Source organism: Falco punctatus (assembly GCF_963210335.1).
Source record: "Falco punctatus genome assembly, chromosome: 2".
NCBI classification, from domain to species: Eukaryota; Metazoa; Chordata; class Aves; order Falconiformes; family Falconidae; genus Falco; species Falco punctatus.
Window position 1 is genome coordinate 100,956,345 of NC_137581.1, and position 18,073 is coordinate 100,974,417.

General features: G+C 41.0%; 1 protein-coding gene across 1 annotated transcript in view; it reads left to right on the forward strand.

Moving 5' to 3' along the window:
• The window catches only part of LOC308059551 (claudin-8-like), a 36,886-nt gene continuing 18,813 nt past the window's right edge, over positions 1 to 18,073 (forward strand). Inside the window, exon 1 of the mRNA XM_080377060.1 lies at positions 1 to 18,073. This exon is cut by the window's right edge and continues 18,813 nt beyond it. Coding sequence (XP_080233186.1) covers positions 11,532 to 12,200 — 669 coding nt within the window. The 5' untranslated portion in view covers positions 1 to 11,531 and the 3' untranslated portion in view covers positions 12,201 to 18,073.

Here is an 18,073-nt window from a genome sequence, read left to right on the forward strand (position 1 = left end):
AGGTTTAATGAAAGGTTCCACGAAGAAGTTACTCAGCAGGGGAAGGTAAGCTGGAATATATGAAAAATATCACACATTTCAGAGAATAAACTTAGCTTAATGTTCGTCCTCAATATTATCTTTTTGGTGAAAGTGAATTTTTCTTTTGTAATCCATATAGGTCAAACTTATTCACATCCCTCTTTTTAGAAGCAGCAGTATTCCTTTGCAAACTCCTTGTGGCTTACTACATTTTGCAGTATTGCACAGATCACAAACACCGTGTTGGCTACTTATCACAGGACTCTGTGATATATATATATTTTTAAGAAGTGTCTTTTGTGCAATCAGGCCAGTATTTTCGCTGATACCCACTCACACCAGCATAGTTTATAGACATAAAAACCATAAACAGTGACAGTAATTTCTCACAGTTCACATTAAAACAAGCTAAACAATATTTTTACTAGTAAGATCATGCACCTGTGATAAGAAACAATGTAAAGAAACAAAGTCTACCAAAAAAAAAATAGTTCCATACAAATTAATTTAATAAATGACCCAATTTAATCAATAGTAGTAATATTTTAATAGAATTTTGTAACCAATGAATAAGGTGTAACTCCAGACCCACAAAAATCAATGGAATTTTGCCTTAACTGGGAACACAATTCAATTTGTTGTGTTTAATGGAGAATAACATTCTTGTTCTAGAGTTTGATTGACTGTTTTAAATATTTTATAGAAAATTTATTATGTGATCTGTACTAAATTCCTTAGAATATTATCAGAAACTTCAGAAGCAAGTTCTTCATAGGATGCAACTCTGAACAAGCCAGAAGAAATCAAAATCTGCTCTAGAACTCACTTCACAGTGTTTGTAAGATACATAGATACATGTGCTTGACTATGTAATTTTATTTTTCCTCCTTTTTAAAAGCAAATTATTTCTACATATGTATATGTGTAATATGTGTGACCGTCCCATAATATAGTAGTGTGTGGCTTTATTTCCTTTGTATTCTTTCATTAATGTTTATACACCACCCCTGTGTCTTTTTGGGGGGAAGAGAGTAGAGGAGAAAATCTGTTGTTAGAGGGACTTTTTGAATATCCTACACAGAACACGTTGCTAGAACACCAGGGTTTATAACGATGTCTATAATAAAATCTACTCCCTAGTTCATCCCTCTGAAAGGTAGGTACAAGATCTTACTCAGAAAACTACATGTGTATGTACCGGTGCACTGCAGTTGTCTCTGCTGTCAAAACACGGAGTGACTCATACCGTATTCATCTACAGGACTGAGGCAAGCCTCACTGAAAAGTGAGGTAAGCGTGACATCTCTGTAAAAGCCCTGTGTACATTGAACACTACTCCAGCATCTGCTAGTAGTATCTGTTCCTGGTGAAGCACACACTGATCTAGTTGTACAAACAAAAGAAGAGACAAGAAGACTATAAAAATACTTGTGAAACTACCCACAGGGCTAACAGGAACACAAGTCCGATGGACTGTGAGTGGGACCCTGAAGTTTTTGAAAATCTCCTTTAGAGATCCTATATATGCTGCAAACGGTTTACTTTATTGTAACATACACATATTATTCCCCTTTAAGTACCTCCCATGCACATCCAGACATTTCCTTTAAATTGTATCTCACCCACACCTTCAAAAGAACTGAAGTGAAAGTTTCCATTTCAAACAGAGCTGCCCTCCCTCAGGTTTGTGCTTGAAATAAACCCTGAGCAGTCTGAGCAGAGGGTCCCATCTATGGGCATATATCCAAGCACAGAACAACCGCCTGAAACAATAAACCTTCAAATGTTGTATCCGGTAATTTACAACCCATTTTTGTGCTTACAGACAAGGTGAATTATTTGGGAAATAAGCAGTATTGCCTCCATAAATGAAATCAAAGGTATCTAGCTTGTTCCCCTTTGGGGTGTTGCTGCACTTTGGGCACTTGCATGCATTCCTGTGATGTGAAATGGATGTGAAGCCTTTCCAGGTCCACCTGGTGCCCTCTGCGAAGTGTTACTGAATGCACAGCTTGCAGGTCAGAGGAAAGTAATGCTTGTTTAACTCAGATGAGTGAAGGTTCAAGATTTCAACCACTGCTCCATGATTGAGCAACTGGGCTTCCATTTATAATGAGCCTTTTCTGAAACTCTCCCCTGCTACTGCAGCCGTTGTGGAGGTCTAGAGGGTAGGTCTGCTACCTGCATTACTGGGCACTGCTTTCGTTAGAGCTAGGCAGTGAGGTGGTAAACACATGGACGGCAGCACTGCAGCAGTTTCAGGGGCTGTTTTGTGCAGGCAAGGCAGAGCTGTAACAGAGACTGAGCGTGTGTGAGCTCCTGTTTCGCAGAAGAGCTCCTGTTTTTTATGAGAATGAATCATCGGGGACACATGAGGTTATCACACATCTGCAAATCTAGTAAGGTCAGCTATATATAATGGATTTGTCTGTCTCTTTAAGGTGCAGTCCTGAATAGGTATTCTACTCCATGGTTTTGAATATACATGGTGCCTATATGTGAGAGCTCATTTGTAGACTGTTTGCTTTCTGTTCAACTCTCTAACAGGACTAGTAAAGAATGATAGAAAATGGATCAAGGCAAGGAGAGGCCATACCTCGGGCCTCGCAGCCAGGAAAGCTCATTACGGAGGTATAAAAATGGCCTTACTGTGTCAGCCTTGAGATGTATGGATATCTGCTGCTGCCACTGTCGGGGGCAGGTGCCTACAAAGCAGCAGGAGGCGAGGGCTGGTGAACAGTTGTGCTTGGAGGTACTGTTCCTGCTTCCAGCCTCCTGTGCTCAGGGTATCTTTGGGCTTAATGGAACTGCAGGCTTGCCTGGAATTTAAGCCCTTCACCAAGGGTCACAGTCTGACCCCACAGAGCAGATACAGTGGGCTTTCTGAGCATGAGTCATGGTGCACAGCTCTCCTTGCCTGCTGAGCTGGAGGAAAGGCAGCGCTGGGTAACTCCAGCCCTGTGAAGGTCTTGGCCAGTACCTGCAGTCCTGATGCAGGTATGTCTACTATCCCAGTCTTGCCTTGCAGAGCAGGGTTGAGCCTGTGAATTAAGCCTCTCAACCAATGCCCACCTTCAGTCTGCAATTTGGATGCTTCTAGACCATGGACTTTGCCTGTGACTCTACCAAGGATCAACCCCGAGGCAGCAAAGCAAGCTGACCCCTTGTTAACCATGCTGCCCTCCCACTCCTCCCACTGCCCTGTGGAACTGGTGGCTGTAATACTTTGCTCAAAGTCTCAGCAAGGAACTGACACCTAAGGGGTGTAGGCCATTGACAGTCCTAGATATGTGTTGCCTGAGAACTTAGAAGGCTGATGCCAGCTCATTTGCCTGGGTGCCATCAAGAGTCCCACCAGAACCATCAGTTCCTTTCACTAGTGGGAGGTGGTCCATGTAGGGATAAAGAGGACAAATAGGAGCAGAAGACAGCGTGAGTGGAGTTCATTCTAGAAAAGGTAATATCCATTAACTAGTCCATTGCTCTTCTAAATGAATAAATATGCCAAAATGATTTCTGAGAGACATTTGTGCAATAAAACCTTCTAGAGGTGGGTACTCTGCAGTGTCCTTAGCAATCTATCCCAGTACTTAATTATAATTTTCACAGAAAGGTCTCCATGAAGCTAAAACTTAATCTCCTCACTGCAGGCTGAGGCTGCTCCATTATTTCTTGTCCCAGCAGCAGCAGGTGTAGAAAACGGACTACTGCTTTCCTTTAAAGCAGACAGCCTTTTCCCTATTTCAGGACCATTACCAATCCGACCTCTTGCACCTGTCTTGCTTAGCTTAATCATCTCTAACTCTTTCCTCAGTGGTATGCTCATTAAATTTCCCCCCATACTTGTTTACTTTCTCTGATTGTTTTTGGCTGCTCCGCCTCTTTCTTTAAATTTGATGCCCAAAACTGGACAAAGAATCCCAGAGGAAACCTCACCACTGCTCAGCACACTGAATATACTTATTGCACATTATCATAGCGTGGGGTAGATGATTCACAGAACCAAGCAAATACCTTCCTTGAATATGTTGAATGCATTGCAATTCTGTTATTCCAGGCCTCCAGATCACCATCTTTCCTGCACTGTGGGACTTAACCATCTGCAGTACATTGGCCAGCTGGGTGTATAGCGCAGGATATCAATGTCTGGAAATAGGAACATGATAGTTCTCCTTCCAATATATCCTTTTGTCTTTTACTCATTCATAGATTATGCATCCGCATTACATTATTTTTACTCTTCTCCATCCCTTCAGCGTCTCTGTTAATTGCCCACTGCTGTGTCAGATGCTTTCTTAAGGTCCGACTGGATTTTCTCAACTTTTATTTTCTGGAAAATGTTACTGAACAAAACCTGAATCTAGAATTGCTAAGTCCACACTACATTTTATTTAACTTTCCATTTACTTCTAGGTATTTATTATTTTCTTCAAAATGGATTTAAAATCCTCTTACACTGTTAGATTCTGACTAATGAGTTTCTAGTGCACAGGGTTTTCCACCTCCCCACTCATTCCCTTAGTTCCACTGTTCTCCAGACACACAGTACCACTCCCGATGTGACACATATGCTAACAGTCCTTGCTACCAGATTTGGAACTGCACATGCTGAATTTCCTTCAGTAGAAATTACTCTTTCTTCAGTTTGTGCTCATAAAGTTTTGGATTACTTTTTTTTTAATCTATCTTGGGTACAGTATTGTAATTCTGTCACAGTCTCCTATATCCTTGGTATTACTTAAATTCAAAGAAGAGGTGTGCTAACTACCTTTCTTAGAGCCCAGCATGCCTCTTCCTTTGCTGTTCTACATTATTTGTATCCCTGTAGCACCTTTTTTATTCTGTTTTTTGGAAAGCCTAATTTTGATTGACTCTTTTTGGGTCTCATTTCCCCCTACATTTTCTGACTTTTTGATAGATTTTCTTTGGTGGTTGGTTACCTTTTCTGTTCTTCTACCAAATACCTTCTCTGTGGGGTTATTCATCCAGTTGAGTATCAAACTTCTACAAGTCTCTCCTTTCCTTCCCCAAGGGACTCACATTCCAGACACTTCCTAAGGAATTTTTGAGCCTCATCCACATTCATGTCCCTAAGCTGCTCAGTCTAATTAATAAAGGAGAATGTGATCAGGATCAGAGGAGCTCTCCCTCAGTGCTCCAGGCACTTTCACCTCATTGGCAATGGTCTTCTGCAGAGATACAGATCCTCGCACCTTAATGATCCTTCACATACCATTCTCTACCTCACAATGTGAGCAGTGTTCCATCCCAACATAAAAGCATCAGATCTGCTGAGGACTTTCCCTCCTCCATTTTATAGTTGTTGTAAAGTCAGTTTGTATGTATCAGACTGTTTTCTATCTTTTTTTCCTTCCCTTTTCCCCAACTGCCAGCCCCTTAACTGCCATCACATGGTTGGCAGAAATAGTTATTAGACATTCTTCCTTCTTCTGAAGTATTGCACTCTGTGCTAAACTACACATTTCAGATCTGGATTGAAAGCAGCTACTGCTTGATCATGGAGAAAGAACCTTATATTTTGGTTGGCTACATAGTATGCTGCAATCAGGAACAGCACTGGATTGTCCGTGCAGGGAAGCAGTGTGCTGACATTGGTGAATCATTTGTGCCCTTGCAAGCTGTGGGTTCTCACTGTGCAGAGACACATCAGCCCCAGAAAGATGCATCAATGTGCAAAATTACAGTGACAATGGTGCATCCTCGGAGCTGCTACGATTCATGATGCTGCAGAGGGTGTTCTGAGAGCAAGTGACGAAAATTACTTGCTTCCTGCAAAATACTCCTGCTTTGGTCTCTGTGCCAGCGCAAATCCAAAGTGATTTATGACTTCCAGGAAGAGGTTCTTTTGTGTGAGTGCAGGAACAGCTGGTTGACTGGGCAGAGCTTCCCTTCTCCTCTCCATCCTTTCCTCTCCCTCTGTTTGAAGGGGAACTGAGGTAACTGGAGATTAGCTCTGCCAGCTACACAGGCCCAATGGGCAGGGGCTATGCTGCTCCTTCCTAGGGGATGCCCAGCTTACCAGCTGGGAAAAGTCAGCCAGGGTGTCCCAGGGAAGACATGAATCCCAATCATAAGGAGGTAGAAGTAAAGGAACATCCTGGACAGACACAAAGAGGTTTGATAAAGGACTCTGGATTTGGGTAAAGAGAGAATGGGGAGAGTGTGGGGGTAGAGGGTGACCCCGCTGTGTGCTGAGATGATGGGTTTGGAGGTGTCATTGGGTGCACAAGGCTGAGGGTGGTGGTGGAGCTGATGCTGCTAGGGTTTACTTTGTAGGTGGACATTAACCATGTAGTTAGTTACATTCAGGAAGTGGGGTCTGGGGGAGGACAACAAGTGAGTGGGACAGGGCTGAACAGGGAGGAATCCAAATTATGAGATGGGAAAAAACCTTGTTCTTCAAAGTCTGAGACTGACTTGCTTAGTTACCCACACTGCTTGGTTACAGGAAAGCTAGTTCAAGGGTGCATTATTATGTTGTGCTTCAAAAGCAATCTTTCTTGGGATTCTGAGCCTAAGACGTCGTTTCTGACAGTATCAGGTTGTCTAATAAAAGCTATTACCTCCTTCTATAAGCTTGCCTCTCATCTATCTCTAAGTGATCACTGCCACAGTATACCTTCTCCTCCTCTTTTATTCTATCACAGTAAATCATGTAAATAAAGGAGTTCCCCTGTGCTTCATACAGTAATAGCCTAACTGTATATCCTGCTTCTAACCCTTATGAAAACAATCAATACTGCCTTGGGAATTTGCCAGTGCCGTTTTTCCAATAGCTTAATGTGAACTGTGCAATCAAATGCCCCCCAAATATGCTTTGAGGTCCTGTCATTGAACATCAAAGTAAGATAGCATATTTTCTGGCAGGTTCTATTTCTATCAGGATGGCTGCTCCCTGTACGCAAGTACTGAGGTGACAAATACCTTGTAAAAGCCTGAAGCAGTTTAGATGGATTAAATACTCAAAGGAGTGTTTAATATTTTATTACTGTAGGGTTTTATTTTTATTACACTGAACTCCAGTTCATTCACAGTGTCCAGGAGACAGGCTTCCTCAGACACGGAATATCATTAAAAGTTTGGCAGTTTTGACAGGCTGTGAATTTCAGGCACGCTGAGGAAGATGACGGAAAATAAATATTAGCTCTTTTCAATTCAACTGTCAGTCATGGGTTGCCTCAAAGCTGGAGTTAGAGGTCAGTGCCCCAGTACAGTGCCTGTTACGTGTCTGGGGGAAATCCCTCTCTAAGCTACACTGAGCAGATGTTCCTCTCACTTCAAACTGTGCCATGCTTGAAGAGAGGGGGAAGGAGATGTGCCTTCATCTTTTAACATATGTGCAGCAGCAATATTAAAGTCAACACAAATAAAAAGGCCTCTGTTGGCTTCAGTCCATTTTCTCCTGAATTAAAACAGAATCAAAGTAAACGTTCACTTCACCAATTGGCCCAAAATACTGTAGTCAATGAAAATACCATAGAAAGTAATGGAACCGTAAACTCAACTATGACTTCATTGACCAGCCCTTGCAAACAGCTGCAAACAAAGTGATTAACCTGGCAGATAATGAATGGACTACTGGAAGCCACAAGTAGGGAAGAACTGATGCCATTCACATGTGTTTCCAAAACAAATAATCTGCAGACAATGCTAACCCTATTTGTTGTATGCTTAAAACAGATTTTACATGTAGAGGATGATCTTGGTCTGCATAGCTTCACCCAGCACCTCTGCCCAAGGGGACAGGATGGAGAGTGACTGCGGCGCCCCAGCCTGCGGGACTCCCCATTGCCAAGCTCTGCAGGTGGTTAGGCAGCTTTGCAGCCTTACTGGGTAACTGCAGCCTCTGGGACGTTAAGAGACTTAACTGTAACTCTTAGTAATCACTAATCTAAAGTGTGCTTTTATTAAATCTGCATATTTACCTCTTCCAGAAATGTTACTGAGCCTTAAATTTAGCTCATTAGCCTGTAGCATAACCAACCAATCTATGCATGATAAGAACTCATAACGAACTGAGTACATTACAGTTGTACATTTTTGTGAGATTAAAGTCTATTTGTCTATATATAGATGCATGTGTATGTATATGGGCTCTAAAATTCAGTGTACATAGAAGATGCACAAAGAGGAATGAAACCTGCTTTCTGGGAGGCAATTAAGCATTTACATTGTTGATGCCTGTAATTAATTGAGCACTGAGGATCTTTGACAGGTCCTGTTAATCTTGTGGACTGGAGATGCTCTACTTCCTCCTTTTCAAGAGGCATCAGCATTTTAAAAGCTAGGAAGGGAACAGAAGGTATTGTGCAAGGAAAGCATTCAAATGAACACCCTGATTTGAAGGGAGGAGAAAATGTAAATCTGAACAGAAATCCAGTGAAAGGTCAGGTGTAAAGGCTGCATGCTTGCTCAGTTGCCTGTTTTACTCTTTGAAGGCAAATTTTGGGCTGGATATGCTTGCCTGAGAACTGGTATTACCTTGGGGCAGGTAAGCATTCAAATAGCGTAACAGATGAATGATATACAGAATGGGGAGACTTTTAAAGTCTAGTCGGGGGTAAATGGAGTTTTCCTTTGATTTCTTCTCACCTGACACTAAAGCCACTATATCTGTCATGCCTGCTATGTAAGCATATATTTAATTTCTAGTTTAAGAGCTGTCTGCTGCTCAGGGTGATTTTGAAGTAACTCAGTCAAATAAGCATTTCTCTGAGAGGTGAGGTGGTCCTTCAAATGGAGGTACAGTTCTCTAGGGTATACAAGGGTGCAAGAGCTCCCTCCAGGGTGATTCAAACACAAGATTTTTCTGAAAAACATAGTTCTTTGAGCGATTAGCAAAGTCAAGGACTCATTGGCATTTAAGAGGCTGACAAGATTTTCCAGCCCTCACGAGTTTCCAAGATATTGGTAGTGTTCTTGATTATTCCCCACCCCACCCCCAACCTGTCTCCTGTAGCTCATCTTCAAATGTCAAAACTGCCATATATTGGTTTTCCTTTCCTGCTTCCTTCCCCTCAGGTTTCAATAACAAGAACCATCCTGTCGCTGTACAGTACGTGCAGCAGCGTACCCTGGGTGCTCCTCTCTTAACGCCTGTGCCGACACTGGATGTCACTTACCGTAGCTACTACTTCCAATCAAAGATCAAAAACCCACTCAACCATTCAGCACTTTCTGGATGTGTTGCTACACAAACCAGCATATAATGCATTTTAATAGTATTTCTGTGAGCAGTTCATCTTCTAAACAAACCATGCCCCGACTGCCACAGAGTGTAATTTTATGCATGACCTCTGTGGCTGACCTTCGTACAGTCACCTAAGGAAAAACTGTTTCAGAACAATCGTGCTAGATAAGGCAGTTGGATAAATAGATTCAGGGCATTAGGTATGGTCTGTTCTCCAGCTGTGTGTACCTTCAAGAGTTGGCTGCCTGAAAATGTTGCACAAAGAGTTTTTCCGTTGAAAATTTAAATGCTATTTTTGAGAGGGCTTTTCCATAACAAGTTGATGTATTTTTTGAAGTTAAAATAAATCAAAAAACAGTTTTGAGAATTCAGACATAAAAAAAAGTCCTGTAAGATGGAGACTGTACTCAAGTAGCACAGGTCTTGTGTGCAGTCGTCTAAGGGAGCAGTCTTCTGCCAGAGAAAGGAGTTTCTTTTAGACAGGTAATCATCTATGACTTCTGATTTCATCTCCACTACTTCCTTCTTTGTGGCATCAAGCAAAGTGCCTTAACTTTTCAGTATCACAGGATTCTTTTTTTTTTTGTCTGCAGAAGAGTGATGCAATATTCGTATCTCTACAAGAACAAATCTGATAATGTATTTAGTTTCTAAAGGTTACATTTCACATCTTGCCTGAAGATATTTTTTCTCTCCAGATTCCTGCTAGCAGACTTGAAGGCAAAAATGAATTGCCCAGGTCCCTTGGGAGTATTTTCCAGATGGACACGTACCATTATACTTTATAACTTGCATTATCTGGCATTCCTTTCTTACAGTTAGTAACCATAGGAAGGAGGGCATTTTGGGTTGTGGGTGGTTTAGATGGGCAATTCACTTTTCAAGGGTTTTAGCTTTTGCTTTGAATATGTTATGTAGGTACCTAAGGCTGTAACTAAATTAGTACCATCAAAGGCAATGTCTGATATTTCCAAACACACAAAGCCCACAACACTACAACCCACAGGTAGTCAAAGAATATGTCTTTCTTCAATGGCACTTCTAGGGGCCTTCGTTTTCTTTAGTGGGTCAATGCTTATTTTTTTTTTTACTAGCCCTGTTGGTTCAAAGATCTGGAGTAACCAGAAACACATTGATTTCAACAACACCAGTGAGTTGTCATCATATACTATTATGTCAAAAATAAACGTACAAAGTAAAAAATGAATAATGCGGCAGTTATTCTTAATTTGCCCAAGGCAAATAAGTCTTTGGCGTGCTTTTTTGTCCAGGCTTGTAGCTATCTGTGCAGGCTGAGATACAGGCTTGTTATGGGAGGGATCTCTGACTTCTTTCAAGGCACATTGTACGCTAAAAGACGACCTCATCCTTTTTATATCAGAAAATTGCCCCCAACCCCTCCTAATGTTATCTGGAGAAGATTATTATTATGGAACATAATGACAACACTATCCTTCTAGTCAGGAGAGAGTCTCATAGAGGATTATTTCCTAACAGCAATCTTACTTGTGGATTCAAAAGCAGAAGCTGTGAAACTCTGCCAGCTATTTTCTTTGTCATCCTTGTGAATTATAGAGCCGGTAAAGTAAAGCTTTGATGTTGATTGGAATACTTGACTTTCCTGTACCTGTCTAATATCATGATTATACTTTTGTATTTGATCAAAACGAGGAATCTACATTAAAGAGCTGTGCCAAGTACCTCCCAGCTTGATTTTGGAAAAAGAAAAATCAGATGTTTTCCCAGGGCTGTAGCGCTTAGAAAGTAAGTCCCACTCCAAATCCAGGTTTAGCTTTTGTCAAAAACAACTATAATGACCTTTTTTACATAATATTTTAACAGATGGAAGTTCAGACTTTCTGTATGAAATTTCAACATAGCTGCAATCTTGCAGTTAAGAAATTATTAGCCCTGCAATCAGGTTCCTGTAATTGAATGCCTGACACTTAATTATAGCATCACTACAGGCACACTATGAGAAGTAGTAAAATCAACTATGACACACCCCTCCTAGTCCCCCATTGGGTAGAAACTTGTCAGGCTTGATGGGCAGGCACTGTAGTCAGAGCAGGTTTCAAAGCAAATAAATAGCAGGTCCTTCTAGCCAGTCAGAAATGGATTTCCACCTGTCTGAACCTTAAACTGCAGCAAGCTGCTTTAAAAAAAAACCCAACTCATCATATGAGGAAACTATTGGAGAAAATATTCCTTCTTATAGTTTATATTTCTTTTGTGAAAAAGTGGTTTGAGAAGACTTCCTAGGCCACCTTGCTTGAGGTGTCTTTTTTTCAGAAGAAGCATGGCTTGCTGTGTGCTACAAATCACTGGTCTAATACTCGGAGGTGTCGGCATGGTTGGGACTTTGGCAGCCACAGTTATGCCACAGTGGAGAGTTTCTGCCTACATTGATGGCAACATCGTGGTGTTTGAGACCATCTGGGAAGGACTGTGGATGGACTGCATCAGTCAGCTGGGCATCAGGCTGCAGTGCAAATTCTATGACTCTGTCCTGGCTCTCCCCCCACCCTTGGAGGTGTTCAGAGCCCTCATGTGCATTGCAGTGGTCCTGTCAATCATTTCCTTTTTGATGGCCATTGTTGGTGTGAAGTACACTCACAGGACCAAGGAGGATCCCCGGGGCATCAGTATCTTCATACTGGCAGCTGGAGTTACCTTTCTCCTGACAGGCATCCTTGTTCTGATCCCCGTGTCCTGGACTGGAGGTAGCATCATTCGTGACTTCTATGATCCGGAAGTCCCTATGCCACTGAAGCGAGAACTAGGAGCTGCTCTCTATGTGGGCTGGGTGAGCACTGTACTTCTCATTGCTGCAGGAGCAATGTACTGTAGCTTCTGGTGCTGGGCTGGTACATCCTCAAAATCCAGGTATCCATCGCTTTCCCGACAGAGACTGCACAAACCTGACTTGGCAGGAGGGCCATCCCTAAGTGTGCATGCCTATGTGTAGTTGCTACATGTGATCTTTCTGCTTAGCATGTCAACATGTACTGGTTGACTTCAATGTCTAATTAAACTCTTAGTCTGTAATGGAGGAGCAATTTTGTTCATTTGCTGTTTACTATTGACATACATATCTGCTCTCTAACACGCTTACAGGAAATGTGTTTACATGGGCATTATATTTGAGCAGAGAAGAAAAATGTCACTGTTCTATGGGAATGAAGAATGGCATGGGAACAGCAGCAGTCAGGAGTCTCAGAGAAGATGAACAGAATATGGTCGGGCTGGTAGGAAGGCAGCTAAACCGATGTTCTGCAAAGGGAGCAGTGCATTTTGCTCTACAGTAAAGTCTCCATAAGGACTGCTCTAGGACAGTGGTGCGAAGCATGGAATTTCCAGCATGGCTGAAGAAGCTGATGAATGAACGGAGAAACCACCAGCAATCTAACCTCCAATACTGGCACGCAAATGTTCTTGCTATCACATCAGAGGCCTCTGATTGAATATGGATTCCATTGATGTTTGTTAATCACTTTGCCATGAATGTATTAGTTTTTCATTGCTTGCTACCTCTTGCCTTTTATGGCTTCTCCTGTTCAATAGGTAGCACCTACTCTTCTACAAAATTCAGAACAGACCATCTGTCTTTGTGTACTTTAGAGCACTGTGCTAATGTAATGTAGAATTAAACAGGCCAGACAATGTAAATGTGTAATCCCTACTTGCCCATTGGAGGATCAAGGCTTCCTGCCTACATCTTCCATCGCACCCACAAAAGCCAAGCCCTGATGTTGTTCTGACTGGTTTGGTTTGTGTTCTCAAGACTTATTTGGAAATGTAGACAGAGCAGCCTGTCTGTCTGTCCACTGTGCAGAATTCAAAAGTATTTGCATACTTCCTTACACAGCTGAAAACTTGGAACCTGCTTTTGACAATGTCCATATCACAACATTGATAAGTGACCAAAGAAGATCCAGTTCAAAACATGTTTCTGGCTCTTTACACAGTAGTAATGAATAGTACCATTTCATGGATAATTTAATGACACAGATATTCAGTCTGATCCTTTTCTGTGACTGGGATTTGAAAAAAAATGGAGTGTAATGACTTTTCGAGTTGAGCGGAGCAATGCCTCTATATATTCTTTTGACTGTTCGGTTTGAAGCAGAACACGGAAAGCCGCATTTAATGAAACAAGCCTTTTATTAACTTGACTTCAGACAAACCTAAATGAAACAGTGCTGTTGAACACAGATATTCATTGCTTATATTAACTAATGTGCATTTACATTTAAGACAACCAGCTCAGATCTTTTAGTGGGAATTCTCTAGTCACCAGAAAACAGGCTTGATGTATCTCACTCATCAACTGAGCAGTCAAATCAACACTTATTAATTCCAGATAAGCCTTCAAGAGAACATTTGTAAGTAGGTTTTCTAGTACTAAAACTTTTTTTTGGTGTTGTCTTATAGCTGCTGATGTCTGTCACAGCAGCTGTCATTGGGTCAGACAGCGCATTTCAGTGGAGTCATTCTGTTGACTTTGGTAATAATTTATACTACCCTGAGGACCTCCACCTATTATTTTATTGTATTTATGTCCTAAAACACATATTTTGTTTAATAAGGAACTATTTGGTGAGTAAGCCAGAATTGCACATTTTTGATTCATTTAGATATGCCATTTATGATGAGCAAAGCAGAGGATGAAGACATTAGCAATGCAAATTTGATACATATTTATGTGTAGGTAATGGATTTAAATGATGACATATTCAGTATAATGCAACTTTATGCAGGTATAAGTGCTTAAGAAGTAATTAAGAACAGTTCTTTATAACATTAATTAAAGGAACCTGAATGCCTTCAGTATCAGTGAGTTCATCTAGAAATCAGATTTGAACTAGGCGTGGCATTTACACTAGCAACTTTATTTTCGAAGAATTGAAAGATAAATCAGCTTTATTTCAACATTTAAATTAATTTCAAAGAAAACCTAAGCTTTTTACATCTAACATTAACACCTGATGACTGCATATTGCTCCATTTCTCTCTTTTACCAGTTGATCAAAAGGTGAGATCAAACAAAATCCCTAAGCTCAGACAACCTTGTGCTTGCTTGTGGGTTTGGAAACTGACCTTAATTCCAAGCATACAGCTAGGCTGGGTTGCTGCTTGGATGTTTGGAGTTTTATTGACAGAAACAGCAATTTCTGGTGAAGTGATTTAGCACTTTAGACTCACCCAAATATGTTTAAGGGTCCATGACGCTAAAATTCCTGAATTTGATGCAGAAACAAATTTCTTGTAAGGAGCTAATCTGTAAGAGATGTAGCACAGTGGTTAACCTTCTCCATTTGAACAGAACAGAAATTTATTTATTGTGGATTCTAGTGGGCAAAAAGCTATAAAGATGATTACTAGGTATTTTAGCTCTGTATGTGAGGAATGCATTTGGCTGAGTAAACTGTGTGGATACATTTGTGTCTGCTAAGGGAGGCAGAGGTTTTTCTTTTTCCTTTTCCCATTTTCAAGACCTGTGATGGTCAGAACTGGCTAGCTGGAAGCTGCAGTTTCCAGGTATGAGTAAGAAAAGGAAGTTTTAAGGGCTTTAATGACAAACGTCAGTTAGGCTTTGAAAATAAACTGCTGCTGTTCATGAATTTTCTGAGGGTAATAGGAAGAGCTTGGCTTGAGGGGGGTGATGGAGGAGCGTGCACAGATCTCTAGTGCCCAAGGCTGCACCTTCTACCCTCCGTTTGCTGCTCCAGGAGACCTGAGCTCCTGCTCCTCCCGGGTTGTGTCCAGCCAGGCCTGGTCTCGGGTAAACCCAAGTGTCGAAGGTGACTCTTGGAAGTTATTTAGATGGCTGAACATGTCCTTCCCAAGTGAGATAGGTGAGAAGAGGATTCTCAGGAACATGTGTAATGCAGCAAAGACATTTAGGGAAAGGGCCACCTCTTCACTCCTGGATACAGGAGGATCATGGAAACAGAGCTTTGGTCACACACTACGTGATGGAGGACCAAGAGGAAGCAGCATGTGAATAATCTCTACTGACAGGACTTTTCTCTCAGAAGAAAAGGCCCGACGGGTGTCATTTGATGTGCATAGGTCAGGGATTACTAAAATGTTGCCAGGTTTTCCTGTACTGAAGCCCTGCTTTTATTGAGGAGTGGAGGTGGTAAACTTGCTTTAGTGATGCTATATTCACATTCCTCTAGGCACAACTGTTGGAAACTTCAGGCCTGCTGTATTTGTTAGTAACAGCTGATTAAATATTGTGGTCAAATATCTAGTTTAATATCTTGATGCTATCATATAGTTTAATATTTTGTGACTGCAGGAAGAAATACTTTGGAAATAAATATGAATGGCTGAGATTTTGCTATGTATTTGAAACAAATGTATGAACCCTTCGGGTTTTGTTGTTTGTTTTATTTGTGTTTTTGGTTTGTTTTTTTTTTTTTTACCATTGTACCATTGTTTCTTTTTAATATTAAAGTGAATGAACGTATTTCCCCATTGCCAGGGAAAGACAGCTTTGGTATTTTTATAATGTCCTTTTCTGATTCAGTCTTGGTTTTTACATTGTGCTTTGGGTTTTGCTAGATAATAAACAGAGTGGGTCTGATTCCTTGGGAAATAAAATACACAAAACTGATTTAGTGCTGACTTCCAAGACTTGCTTATACGAAGTTTCCTGAAGCAAATAGATATTTCAAAAGCTGGTCCTGAAATGTATATTCATCTCTGAGATGAAGAGAAAAGATTGTGGAGCAAATAATCCACCACTAAGATTCAGCCAAGGGAATATATTTATGGCAAAAATGACGACTTAGCAAAACATTTCATTATAACAGAAAGATGAATTAGACAGGTTTTGAGACAAATAAATGCATGCAGTCATCAGTCCTGATATGCAGAGACAAAGCTCTATGTGAGGGACATTTAAGATTAAATGAGTTTGTGCTAAAAAATGTTACAACTCTCCTGCAAATCAGTGTGAGGACTCACAAAGTCAGAAATGGGAGATTGATTGTGTTCTGATTGACTGTAACCATCCTTTTGAAAAAGGCAGAAGAGGTCTTTTCAGGGGAGTCCTGCGTCATCTGTGAAAACTGGGACAGGGCTGGCCCACCAAATAAACAATTCCTTTCCTTTATATCTGGTATGGAAATGCTCTCTGACTTACATACTTTTCTTTCCTGATTTGAGCCTCAGAGACTGAGTAAGACTAACTTGACATTTTATGACTACTTTAAGAAACAAAGAGCAAAAGAAAACAAGAAATACCCTGATAAGGGTTGGACATTTTCAGCTGAAAAGGTCTGTGTCAGTGCTTCTAGCATTCAATTTCCACACACAGAAAATGTTCCAGCTGTCAATGAGGACAAACAAAAAATATTCAAAAGCACAAAGATTTCATTTTTTAGCAACATCAAGGAACAGAACTGGCTAGGGAAAGGGTTGTGACAGCAGTATTAACAAGCCATGTACACCTGCAGAGTTTTCTCATTTCCAAGGATCAGAATGGATTGAAGCCAGTGTGACCTCTGTAATGATATAATCAATTGCATTATTATTAAAATAATTAAAGGAAAAAGAGAAAATACTATATTGAACTCAGCTGTTTGTACCAGAAGAACAGCAGAACACAAAAGGTTACCTGAGATTGTCATCCCCATACTTCCAGCCCTTTAAAAATGAAAGAATGAGCTAATTTTACCATTAGGCTTTTTATTCTTTTATCTAGTCATTTTCCTGTCCCTCCAAAAAGGCTTCCTGCTTGAATGTGTCACAATCTGAAGTGTGAAATTTTGAGGCATTATAGAAAAGTAAACTTTACTGTGCCTCTACTTTCTGTTACCAGCCAGCTCAAGCAGCAAGCTGAACAGTGCTGATGCAGAGACTTGGTATCAAAGTGACACTGCTCTTCACAGTGCCTCCTTCACCTGGGCTCTGCAAACCAGAACAAATCTTGCTGATAAAACGAGCTTTAAGAAGTGTCATTTTAATGAAGGATTCTGGATCTGCCTGTTATCCAGGAGTGCTCACTGTTTGAGTTGTAATGGTTGCTGCAGTGACTAGGGGAGCAAAGCTGGAGAACCTGGATGCAGCTCTCTGCTCTGAAGTGGGAACTGACTGAATTGTCCCAAGATGTTTGAACTATTTATTGTTCATCCTAATGCATGTACACTTCCCTTGCCCCAATAATTTCTGAACACTACCTGTGTACCAATCACTAGAGATGAATTTATCATGCAGCTCCTTTCAGCATTTCTTCTTTTAAAATTTAGACATTGCCCTTCATTTAAACAACAAAAACAGAGCTCACAGCAATTCAACTGACAAAACCAACACCTTTGTGTGAGAAAGGTGCTTCAAAAGTAGAAACCACAAACCCATCAAGTTCTGTTCCCTGCATCAGCATCAGTCAAACTGAATAATACATTAAGCCTGCAAATCTCTGTTGCCCGCTTCTGCCACAGACCTTAATCTGTGGTCTTTGTCTCAGTTACCGTGAAGTAGTCCCTGATTGCCAAATGACAAAGATGATGAGTACATTAGTGTTTCAGCTTCTGTCTGATGGATGAGTGACTGACAGAACGATAAGCAATGTTTATTCATTCAGAGTTTCCACTGTAATGCCAGATGGTGCTGGGAGATAGAAAATAATCTCTAGACCCCAACAAACATTGCCTCACATACTGTCACATTCATTCTGAATTTAGCAAAAATTGGGAACATAAACTACACACGTTGAAGAAAAAGTATATTGTTATCTAAGTAATTTTGTGAGGCCAAATTTCACAGGCTAGTCTGAGTCCTGGTCGCTCACTGGTACACCCAAAATGTGCGTGTGGCTTGTGGCTGGCC